The 12,500-nt window shown below is 49.6% G+C and overlaps 1 protein-coding gene across 1 annotated transcript in view; it reads right to left on the minus strand.

The window, feature by feature from the left end:
- The window catches only part of ush2a (Usher syndrome 2A (autosomal recessive, mild)), a 363,038-nt gene that overhangs the window by 123,401 nt on the left and 227,137 nt on the right, over window positions 1-12,500 (minus strand). The window contains exons 55-57 of the mRNA XM_079496383.1: window positions 11,854-12,097; window positions 8,775-8,943; window positions 3,049-3,270 (exon numbers count right to left, since the gene is read on the minus strand). Coding sequence (XP_079352509.1) covers window positions 3,049-3,270; window positions 8,775-8,943; window positions 11,854-12,097 — 635 coding nt within the window. The remainder of the gene's footprint in view (window positions 1-3,048; window positions 3,271-8,774; window positions 8,944-11,853; window positions 12,098-12,500) is intronic.

Here is a 12,500-nt window from a genome sequence, read left to right on the forward strand (position 1 = left end):
CACTCACTTTCTTTCTCTTTATTTTCCTCTCTTGCTTTTTCCTTCCTTCCGTCTTTACGTCTTTCCGTCCGTCAGTCTTTCTTCCTTTCTTTCTTTCTTTCTTTCTTTCTTTCTTTCTTTCTTTCTTTCTATCTTTCTTGCCGTCTGAGTGCTGTGGCTTGGGACAGGATTGATGTTATCACACCAAGTTTATTTTGGAGCTGCAGTAGACGCATGCGCACCTTTTGAGACCAACCCTGTGCAGAATGTGTGCATAATTATGATATGATTTTTCAAAGGTTAGTGAAAAGCTCTGTGAATCCTGGCAGCAATAGGACAGACAATGTTTCATTATTGGCAGGGAATGAGTTTTAATTGCATTTACATTCATTCAAAGTTTTCCTTCCTTCCTTCCTTCCTTCCTTCCTTCCTTCCTTCCTTCCTTCCTTCCTTCCTTCCTTCCTTCCTTCCTTCCTTCCTTCCTTCCTTCCTTCCTTCCTTCCTTCCTTCCTTCCTTCCTTCCTTCCTTCCTTCCTTCCTTCCTTCCTTCCTTCCTTCCTTCCGTTACAGTTCCTCTGGTTGAAACCTTAGATAGATCTGCTGCCAAGGTTAAGTAGCCCATCCTGTAATAGGTGTTGCTGTGTGTGTGTGTGTGTGTGTGTGTGTGTGTGTGTGTGTGTGTGTGTGTGTGTGTGTGTGTGTGTGTGTGTGTGTGCATGATGTGCGTGTGCGCACGCTCGCGGCCCTGGGACCCCGACAGTGAGCTGCACCCGGCAAATGGCCCTTAGCCTGGCTAGCGCCGCTAGCCCTGTGATCCATCATACCATATGTTCTCAATGGGGAAGCTAACGCTAATGACTGATGAGTGGATGAGGGGGGGGTGATGAAGTGATGGAGAGGAGGAGGAAGAGGAGGAGGAGAGGGGGAGGAAGAAAAAGGAGGTAGGCGTGAAGAAGAGGAGCGAGGCGGCAGAGGAAGAGGAGGAGGAAGAGGAGGAGGAGGAGGAGGGAGGATGCGGTGTGTGGAAGACAAGTAATGAGGAAGATGACAGAAGAGGAGGAGCAGAGAGGAGCATATGCACTCCCTGGGAGGTCTCCCTGAGATGAAGGATGGAGACTCAGCCAGCTCACGTGGAAGAATGGAGAGAGAGAGGCACGCACGCATGCATGCACGCACGCACGCGGGGGCAGTCATGATGTTGTCATGTTAGTCGTGCGATATTAGAAGTGAAGGTGAACAGCTGTAATCTGCGACGTCATCATTAGAGGACATTTAAATATAGGAGGAGGATGAGAGATGAAGGTGGTTAAAACTATAAAGAAAGTTTCTGTGGGTTATTCTGGGGAGCTGTGTGCTCATGTGTGTGTGTGTGTGTGTGTGTGTGTGTGTGTGTGTGTGTGTGTGTGTGTGTGTGTGTGTGTGTGTGTGTGTGTGTGTGCGCGTGTGTGCGTGCGTGCGTGTGTGTGTGGACAGTTTAATGTCCATATGGGTCCATTGTTTATGTGATGAATAGAGACCAAGTCTTTCTGTCTGGCACTCAACACTATGCAAACCCTGCGGAGAGCACCCTGTTGACTCTGTGTGTGTGTGTGTGTGTGTGTGTGTGTGTGTGTGTGTGTGTGTGTGTGTGTGTGTGTGTGTGTGTGTGTGTGTGTGTGTGTGTGTGTGTGTGTGATGTCTATACGTGTGCATATATGTGTATGCATGTGACAGAGGGACTGCGGTGTATGTGCGTGTGGGTCTGTGTGTGTGTGTAAGATGTCTATACGTGTGCATATGTGTGTATGCATATGACAGAGGGACTGCGGTGTGTGTGTGTGTGTGTGTGTGTGTGTGTGTCCTGCTGTGTGCTTGGCAGCGCCCTCAACGGTGCTAACCCCCCACCCTGTTTCATCATCATCTGCCATGACAAAGATGTCTAATGACACACACACACACACACACACACACACACACACACACACACACACACACACACACACACACACACACACACACACACACACACACACAGAGTCCCATCTGTGCGTGTGCAGGTGCTCTGTGGGTGAGGTAGAAGGGAGACGACCCCAAAAGAGGAGAGCACGTTCCTCTACCCCCCCCTCCACCTCTCCGTTCTGAACTCTCAGACAAAGGGACATCTTTACAACAAACTTCACGGGACTGTTTAACTTCTCTTGGACAAACACACTGTAGGAGAATTCATTCATATACTGTAGGCTTTGTGGATGAAAGGGCTTCTTGTGGCCCCGGTTTTCTTTTGTTCTTTTTTTGTACTGTTTGTGCATCCTTACATTACAAAATCCTGTTAAACAGCTATAGTCAACCTACAAGCTTGTAGATGAGCAATGTTTGGCATTCAAGCTGTTAGAAATGCAGATAGATTGATTCCTAAAGGATTGTACTGTGTACTGTATTCTATTATAATAGGGTGCCGCTTCAGAAATGCTTCAGAAACGTCTTGGCAAACAGTGGTTTAAATCGAAAGCATTATTTGAGCGGCCAGTACTACCACTACACGGCGCTCTTGGATTGTGATCAGTGGTGCAGCTCTGTGCTTTGCACTGAAAAGTTGAGAATATTTAAACGTTTACAGTATAAACGCTTAATCTCTCGAGGACAGATTCCGAGCTACGCTAATTCAAAAGATTACAGTGCGCTGTTTTTTTCCCAATTTTTTGACGAGGGGTTCCCACGTTGAAATAACACTGGAAAAACACGACACACAGTGCAAGAGGAGCGCACGCCATGTACACTGTACAATGAACAGTAAATAATTGAGACCAGATTTGACTGAGAGCCTGCCATCGTGCAAATTCCAGCTTTTCACCAGAGGAGATTACTCTATAAGCCATATAACTCCAAAACTGGTGGGTCAAACTGAACAACCAATATGTCAATATAGTAGTCCCTCAGTCAAATTTGGCCACATATGGTGACACGTTTCTCCTAGTGATGTGTCTCAGTGATCGCCCCCTTAATTCTCAAACTCCTACACATGTATGTGCGTGTGTGTGTGTGTACGTGTGTGTGCGCACACGCGGGCGGTTGTGTGTTTGTGTGTTTTACCTGTAGTGTGTGTGTGCACTGTTCCCCTCTCTGCGTTCCCACAGCAGACCAGTGTGTGGTCTACCAGTCGGCCGTCACAGCACTGGGCCCTGTAGCCGTCCTGCAGGGCCCCCGCACAGCAGAGCTGGCCCCCTCGCTGGGAGAAGGGGACGCCCCCGCAGCAGCTGTCCCCCGGACCCACCGACACGTGTCCCCCAGAGGAGTCTGGACAGCAATGCTCACCTGGCGGGGACATGCAGAGCACGCTTTCAAATACAAAGCTCCGGGTGACTGGAACAATCTCCCCAGTTCTCTTAGATGTTTTTTTTGTGGCTTTCGCCTTTATTTTATATATTTTATGGAGGGACAGACAGTAGGCTGACAGGAAATGGGGAGAGAGATGGGGGGGAAGACATGCAGTAAAGGCCGTCAGGATCGGGAGTCGAACCCGCGGCACACTGCCAGACTGGATTACCAGCCAAGGTGCCTGGACCACTGAGCCATGGCCCAGCCCAGTTCTCTTAGATCAATTAACTCCTTCAATATCTTTAAAGGGTCTATCCTTACTTATCTTCAAATACCCTGCTCCTGCTTCTGATATGCCTCAGTTTGTTTCTAACATACAAATCTGCGAATATACTGTAATTTGACATCTATGCATGTGCACGTTTGTAATTGTGTATCTATCTCATGTCGTTAAAGCATTTTACTGCATGTGCATACAGTATCTGTAACAGTTTGTTTTAGATTTCTGATTCTTGATCTATGTTCATTATATGAGTACCATGATGCATTAAGTGCCTTATTCTCTGGGTGATTAGGTGGGGTGGGAGCGGCCAGTTTGGGAGAGCTTTCTGTTTTGTTCTGTAATGTGTGCATGGATGTATTTGTTGTTGTTACGATGCAGTGTGATTTGAACCCAAAATGCAGAGTCACATGAAACAAGTGTTGATTTCAAAGTATTTAATAAGAATAAATGTCAAAAAGCTTACACTGACGTAGAACTCAGGAATCAAGGCAAAAGTCTCACACTTGAGTAGAAATGCAGGACACAGGAATAATTCTTATCCTTGAGTAGAACATAGGAATAGATCTCACTCAGGAACCAAACAGAAAAATGACATGGTAGTCAAGCTGGATACATACATGCACCGACAACATCAAACTATGATCTGACACTGAATGTTTGTAATGAGTCCAGTCTTATAGGGGGAAGGTGATTGTGGAATAGTTCACAGGTGGGATGACGAGGGAGTTGGAGACAGGTGAGTAATTGGGACTGCAGTGTGGAATGGAAAGTGGGAGTGGCCAGGGCTGACATGGTCTGTGGAGAGACAGATCATGACAGTACCCCCCTCTCAAGGGACGGATACCAGACGTCCTACAACATAGACGAGGGACGAGCAGGGCGGGTGGAGGGGGACTGGAGGAGGGAACCTGAGACAAAGGACCAGAGCAACGGGGATCTTCAGGGGGGCGGCCAGGACTACGGCCAGAGGCAGGGCTGGTGACTTCAGGGGGACGTCCAGGAGGATGGGCGGTGGCAGAACGAGCGCCATCGGGGGGACGGCCAGGATGCTGGGATGAGGCAGTGACATCATCCGGAGGGCGGCCCGGAGGTCGAGACGAGGCGGAGGAGGCGCCGTCAGGAGGGCGGCCCGGAGGCCGAGACGAGGAGGAGGAGGCGCCGTCAGGAGGGCGGCCTGGAGGCCGAGACGAGGCGGAGGACCTTGGAAGCGGAGCCGGGTATGCTGCCGACGGAGGCGACGCCAGGGATGCTGCAGACGGAGGCGACACCAGGGATGCTGCAGACGGAGGCGACACCAGGGATGCTGCAGACGGAGGCGACGCCAGGGATGCTGCAGACGGAGGCGACGCCGGAGGTGCTGCAGGATCAGAAGGCGATGCCGGAGATGCTGCAGGGTCGGAGGGCGACGCCGGAGGTGCTGCAGGCAGAGCTGCAGGCAGAGCTGCAGGAAGAGGAGATGGAGCTGCAGGCGGGACTGCAGACACAGGAGGCGGGGCTGCCAACGCAGGAGGCGGGGCTGCAGGCAGAGCTGCAGACACTGGAGGCGGGACTGCAGGCGGAACTGCAGACGATGGAGGCAGGGCTGCAGGTGGAACTGCTGACACTGGAGGCAGGGCTGCAGGTGGAACTGCAGACACTGGAGGCAGGGCTGCAGGTGGAACTGCAGACACTGGAGGCAGGACTGCAGGCGGAGCTGCAGGCGGGACTGCAGGCGGAGCTGCAGGCGGGACTGCAGGCGGAGGAGGCGGAGCTGCAGGCGGGACTGCAGGCGGAGGAGGCGGAGCTGCAGGCGGAACTGCAGGCGGAGGAGGCGGAGCTGCAGGCGGAACTGCAGGCGGAGCTGCAGGCGGAACTGCAGGCGGAACTGCAGGCGAAGCTGCAGGCGGAACTGCAGGCGGAGGAGGCGGAGCTGCAGGCGGAACTGCAGGCGGATGAGGCGGAGCTGCAGGCGGAGCTGTAGGCGGAGAAGGTGGAGCTGCAGGCGGAACTGCAGGCGGAGCTGCAGGCGGAGAAGGTGGAGCTGCAGGCGGGGCTGCAGGCGGAGCTGCAGGCGGGACTGCAGACTCAGGACAGGCGGAGGATGCTGCAGACTCTGGAGGCGGGACCCCCGAGGACTCTGCACTCCCAGGGGACGAGGAGGATGCTGCAGACTCTGGAGACGGGACCCCAGAGGACTCTGCACACCCAGGAGACGAGGAGGATGCTGCAGACTCTGGAGACGTGGAGGATGCTGCAGACCCTGGAGACGGAACCCCAGTAGACACTGCACATCCAGGAGACGAGGAGGATCCAGGAGACGTGGAGGATGCTGCAGACTCTGGAGACGGAACCCCAGTAGACACTGCACATCCAGGAGACGAGGAGGATGCTGCAGACTCTGGAGACGGAACCCCAGTAGACACTGCACATCCAGGAGACGAGGAGGGTGCTGCAGACTCTGGAGATGGAGAGCCGGCAGACAGCATCGGACGGAAGCAGCCGAACAAAAAGCCCAGGGCCAGAGCTTCCATCACCTCGGTCTGAAACCGATCACCATTGGAGATGACCGACAAGGGCTCTGGCAGGTCACTGGCTGATAGGACTGTCGAGGGTGCAGAGGGCGCAGGCAGGACATCTAGGGAGATGGCTGGCAAGGGCTCTGGCAGGTCGGCAGTGGATATCACCGGTGAGGGTGCAGAGGGCACAGGCAGGTCAACAATGGAGACAGCAGGCTGGGAGGGCTGGTGGATGCTGGGCAGCGGAGGTTCCTGGTGGTGTTGGTGGCCACGCCTTCTCCTACCAGGCCCACGGTTCCCCCCACTGTCAGGACAGACGGGGTGGGTGGGCTTGGTGGCTGGGAGACCCCCCCGCCTGTTGACACAACGGGGCCCCCCCCTAGAAAAATAATCCATAGACTGGGTGCCCTGCTGGTTAGCATCCAGGCTAGTTGGACGTAGGCTCATCACTCCAACCCTAATTGAGTGAGGAGCTGACTGGGAAACATGGGGTGAGCTGGTCTCCAAAAAGCTATTAAGCCTCCCATTAACCACATCCAGGTAGGGAACAAAATGGTTTGTCCATGGCCTCTCCTTGAACCACTGCTGGTATACTGTAATCTCCTTCTGGAGTTCAGCACACAGGTTTGGAGGAGATGCCACAAGACAATCCACAACATTTTCAAAGTTCAGCACCTTCCTTGTCAACACTAGTAACTCTGCTGGGTTCATATTTTTGGTCAGATCATACTGTTACGATGCAGAGTGATTTGAACCCAAAATGCAGAGTCACATGAAACAAGTGTTGATTTCAAAGTATTTAATAAGAATAAATGTCAAAAAGCTTACACTGACGTAGAACTCAGGAATCAAGGCAAAAGTCTCACACTTGAGTAGAAATGCAGGACACAGGAATAATTCTTATCCTTGAGTAGAACATAGGAATAGATCTCACTCAGGAACCAAACAGAAAAATGACATGGTAGTCAAGCTGGATACATACATGCACCGACAACATCAAACTATGATCTGACACTGAATGTTTGTAATGAGTCCAGTCTTATAGGGGGAAGGTGATTGTGGAATAGTTCACAGGTGGGATGACGAGGGAGTTGGAGACAGGTGAGTAATTGGGACTGCAGTGTGGAATGGAAAGTGGGAGTGGCCAGGGCTGACATGGTCTGTGGAGAGACAGATCATGACAGTTGTAACGTTTCTGTCTAATGTATTGCTCTGTATTTGCTGTATGTTGCTGGACCCCCTCGAAAACGAGATGAGACATCTCAAGGGGATATCCTTTCTCAATAAAGGTTCATATACATATACGCGCCAATGGAAAACCTTCACACACCGTGCAGGAGCGTTCATTTCACTGTGATTTAATTTACATTCATTTAAACATGCTGTTCGTGTCAAGAGTATCGAATGAAAAATTACTCATTAATATCCCATTTCAAAACGTTTGTCTTTTTTATTTTAATAGTGAAACGTTCAACGTAAATATATATTTTCTGAAAGGAGGTTGATTTTTCCCTGCAAATAAAAGCATCAAGCTTTGAATGAATGAGGCATCACCAAATTAATAGTCTGATGTGAAATATTTGTCACGCTCCCAGTGCTCTTTAGCTAGTGGAGATGTACAGTATGGTGTACGACATGGATTTCTACACAAATTTGTTCAACGCAAAATGCTGTGTTCAAGTTCAGGAGACTTCGGGAAAAACGCAATTCTCCTGAATGGTGCCTTCCGGCATGGCATGGAAAGGAGAGGCATTTGCATTTCTTTCACCGTGTAGTAAATGCTGCATTCGTGGTCTGGAAAGGGCGCGCCCACAGGAGCTTGTTGTGCCCATGCCCACAGGAGCTTGTTGCCGGTTTAAACAGGAAGGTGGGGCCCTCCGGAAGTGGAACGACACCACACAACACAGCCCACAGCCTTTAGCTAGCAGTACAAACAGCTACATTTTCTCAGCGATGCGATACCAAATCACAAATGATTTACGATCGTCGGGTGCGCGCCGGCTCGCCATGGACAACTTTCGAACCTTTGGAGATACGGCACTTTGAAAATCGGGTTATAATGGAGGCTCAACGGAGCTGGATTTAGAAATCGCATCGCTGCTGGTGACGGAGGAGGGCTATACTACCCGGAGCAATGCTAAAAGGTAAACAAACGGACGGCGCGTTCATATATGGATTAAATGGTTGTCTGCGCTTATACGCGTAGTTGGCATAAAATAGGTCCCAATAGAGCGTCGCAGTCCCGCCCCCTTTCATGACGACGCCAGGCCCAGGAAATGATTCCCAATGCATTTTTTCCATAGACATTTCAAAAAGTATTTATTTAAAGACGGTTACGCCGCGGACAAAGCCAACTCGAGTCGTGACAACTCATGACAACACAAACAATATTTTGGACCAAACAAATAATTACAAAGAAGAAAAACAACAAAAAAAGTGTTGTAACCTGCCATTTTTTTCTTCTTTCTAATTATTTGTTCGGCCCAAAAAAATGTTTGTTGTCATGATTTGTCACGACAAGAGTTGGCTTTGTCCGCGGCGTAAACGTCTTTAAATAAATACTTTCTGAAAAGTCTATGAGGAAAATGAACGGAGAATCATTTCCTGGGCCCTGGTAGGGGGCGGGACTGCGACGCTCTATAGCCAAGCTACGTTTATAAACGTATCTGGTATCTGGTTCTAAATGGACCCCTACACTACAGGACCCAGAGTGTAATACTTACCGCTTTCCACAGGAATGTAGTGTCCTGCACAGCACTGGTGGTCCGGCAGAGGTGGGAGGAGTTTACCTCCACAACACACATAGTGGGAGGAGTTATCTGAGGGCAGGTACCGCCCCTCACAGCAACGATGATGAAAACTTCTGTTGTACAACACTCCGTCACAACACACCTGGTACACACGCGCACGCACACGCGCGCACACACACACGCGCACACGCACACACACACACACACGCACACGCACACGCACACACACACACACACACACAATTAGCCTTTACTGTAAGTGTGATTGGATTGTACCGTCCATGAATCCAGTAGAATTACTATTAAGAACTTATCCAAAGACACTTGGCTCGGTTGGTAGAGCACTCATGGGATTCTGAGTTCGATCCTGGGCATCGCCGACTCAGAGAATGAGTGGCACGGCCAGCGATCCATCTCCCAGAGGATCTCTCTCGGCTATAGGCACGTGAGTGTGCACACATGCGCGGCACTTATTTTAGTGAATTAACGGGTATTTTAACCAATCTGTATGGTAGAGTATGTTAATACAATATAAGTAGCACAAGAGGAGGTGGTCGTTATAGTCGTTGACAATCGTTGACGTCGTCGTTCTTTCAGTAAAGAGAGAGAGCAAACAGAAAACGTACGTGTTGAAGTGTATGCGTGCTGAAAGTGTGTGATGTTGTGTATTGCGTACTATAGGTGCTGGGGGCGACGGCATATGCAAGCCGGTAGCAGTGTGTGTTCTTGTGTGTGTGTGTTGTGTGCACTCAGGCTGGCAGTGTGTGTGTGTGTGTGTGTGTGCATGTGCGTGTGCGCGTGCGTGTGCATGTGTGTGTTATATTGTGTGTGTTGTGTGCACTCAGGCTGGCAGTGTGTGTGTGTGTGTGTGTGTGTGTGTGTGTGTGTGTGTGTGTGTGTGTGTGTGTGTGTGTGTGTGTGTGTGTGTGTGTGTGTGTGTGTGTGTGTGTGTGTTATACTGTGTGTGTTGCGTGCACGCGGGCTGGCAGTGTGTGTGTGTGTGTGTGTGTGTGTGTGTGTGTGTGTGTGTGTGTGTGTGTGTGTGTGTGTGTGTGTGTGTGTGTGTGTGTGTGTGTGTGTGTGTGTGCATGTGCGTGTGCGTGTGCGTGTGCGTTATATTGTGTGTGTTGCGTGCACGCGGGCTGGCACCGTGTGCCAACTTGGCTGTTATTCAATGACATGAGGATGATGAGACAAGTTAATCTGTTTAGAGGAAACAATCACTACAGCGACGACCATGCTTCCCACAGCAAGAAGAGAGAGAGAGAGAGAGAGTGTGTGTGTGTGTGTGTGTGTGTGTGTGTGTGTGTGTGTGTGTGTGTGTGTGTGTGTGTGTGTGTGTGTGTGTGTGTGTGTGTGTGTGTGTGTGTGTGTGTGTGTGTGTGTGTGTGTGTGTGAGATTACTCATTCTTATGAATTTTGTTCTGTGTGTTTCTTTGAGTGTGTGAGTGGCTCTTTGTGTCTGAGCCTGTGCAATCATTGGTGGGTGCACGCACACCGGCAGCATGCATGTGTGTGTGCGTGTGTGTGTGTGTGTGTGTGCGCGCCCGCATACATGCGTGTGTGTGTGTGTGTGTGCGAGCGTGTGTGTGTTGTGTTTGTGTTTCCGTGCGTGAGTGCATGTGTGTGTCCTGGGAAAACGGTTCAGATCAGCAGTCAAGAGGTTTACATCCAAGACAAGTCATTGTATTACAGAGACGAGGTTTAATGCGAAGGCATTGTCTCTGAATATAAGCCTGTAGGAAAAGTACCTACAGAGAGAGATGGAGAAAGAGAGACAGTCACAGCAGAAGAACAGAGAAACCATGTTGGATTGGAGTGTTATTTTAAACACATTTGACATATTCAAAACAATAGATAACTTTTTCACTTTAATCTTCATTACCTTGAACCATTTTGAGCATTCATGTGCGTGCGTGCGTCTGTGTGTCTGTACACACAGCTTTAGTAACATGCAGTGTGTCTGTGGAAAAATGTAGTTGTGTGCAGTTACTGTGCGTGCGTGCGTGCGTGCGTGCGTGCGTGCATGCGTGCGTGGGCTGAACGGATTGGGCCCGGGCTGGCCTAGCAGTCCAAGCACCTATGCTGCTAAGTCGTGGGTTCTTCTATTCCATGCATTATGTGCAGGTATTTTCCTGTACTTAACTGTACAGCAGAGCATAGAGTCAACCGTGAATATTGATCTGTAATGTTCTGAGGCCAAGTGCAGTTCATAAATTCATAGATTTCCCCTACAGGGATCCCCGCCAAAGACCATCTGATTCCAATAATACATCATCGCATGAAATCATATGCGAGACGAGAAGTCATTTTTGTTTTGTGTCATTCTGAACAAAACAAACAAAAAAGTGGACGAATTGATGAGTGAGAGCAGCTTGCAGATCAAATAATATTTCTATGTGTACACAGCACGTGGGCAGGAATCTGATCTTAACCCTCTTATTGCCCTTGAAGCAATTGACGTAATGAATAAAAAAAATCCCCCACTACCCTTGACGTAATTGACGTAATTGTTTTATTCCTTATAATCGGGGGCTTTGTTTTAAATGATGTAGCAACCTTTAGCATGTTTGGCGAATGTCCTCTACCTAAAACCGTCCGAAATCCTCACGTGCACGCTCTCGCACGCACGTGCGCGGTCTTTATGTGCATAGCTGCGTAAAATGCGATATGTTGGGCTTGATTAGAGCTTAATTTGACTTAGATATAAAAATAAACGATGATTGCTTAGCATCCCGGACAGATCTGGAAATTACATCGCCAGATTCGCTCTATTCGGTCAAAATTGGCATAATGGTGAAGTTACCGCCACCATCAGGACTGAGTGTCTAATACTATAGTCTTGCCACGTGAAAATGAGATAAAGTGTGTATATCACGGATTGTTCTATTGGCATTAAAATTATGAATTAAAAATATGAATAGTGCAGGTAGAAGGCACAATCCACGGTTAAGACAGACGTCATTCTGTTACTGCAACTTCCAAATTATTATTTGAACATTGAACATGAAAGTGTTCAACAGTGGTGATGTATTATTTTAACACTGACTACCTGAGTATCAGATGGGAAGCAGAACGTCCCACACACCCCATGGCTGACTGGACACTCCAGGTAGGAGCATGTGGGCCCTCCTCCCTGTTCTCCTCCTCCTCCTCCTGAGCCCTCTGCTACAGCCAGGCTCCTGGCCCTGGCGGGGTCCCGACCACCACATGACCTGAGGCTGCGTCGCAGGACCTCGTACCCCAGCATGATCCCACTGGGACGTCCTGGACTGGACCAGTTCAAGCTCACCGCACTGAAAGACACGCAGGCAGCAGAGAAGAGGCTGGAATGAATGGTTCATGGGCTCATCGGACGAGTTCTGTGAAATGTGCATATACTGCATATTGTGGCAAAGAGGCTTAATTCAGTTTTTCTGTTTTTTTTTTTTTTTTTTTTATCCCACGATTTTGTAACCCATTTTTCACCCCTGTGTTAATTATCTAATGTGATCCTGGGCTCTACACACCCTCCGCCAACCTAGTCCCCATATATGGGGGACATGAGGAGAGCAACGGACTTGAACTCATGCTTCCTTCATGCCTGAGTGTCCAAGTTGCTCCTTTACACCTGACAGGGGGGAGTTTCCCTGGTTCGACGTTTTTTAGTTTTTTAAAAGGACGGGAAAAAAGACATGGGAAGAAACTGAACAATACAAG

Source organism: Electrona antarctica (genome assembly GCF_951216825.1).
Source record: "Electrona antarctica genome assembly, chromosome: 3".
NCBI lineage: Eukaryota > Metazoa > Chordata > Actinopteri > Myctophiformes > Myctophidae > Electrona > Electrona antarctica.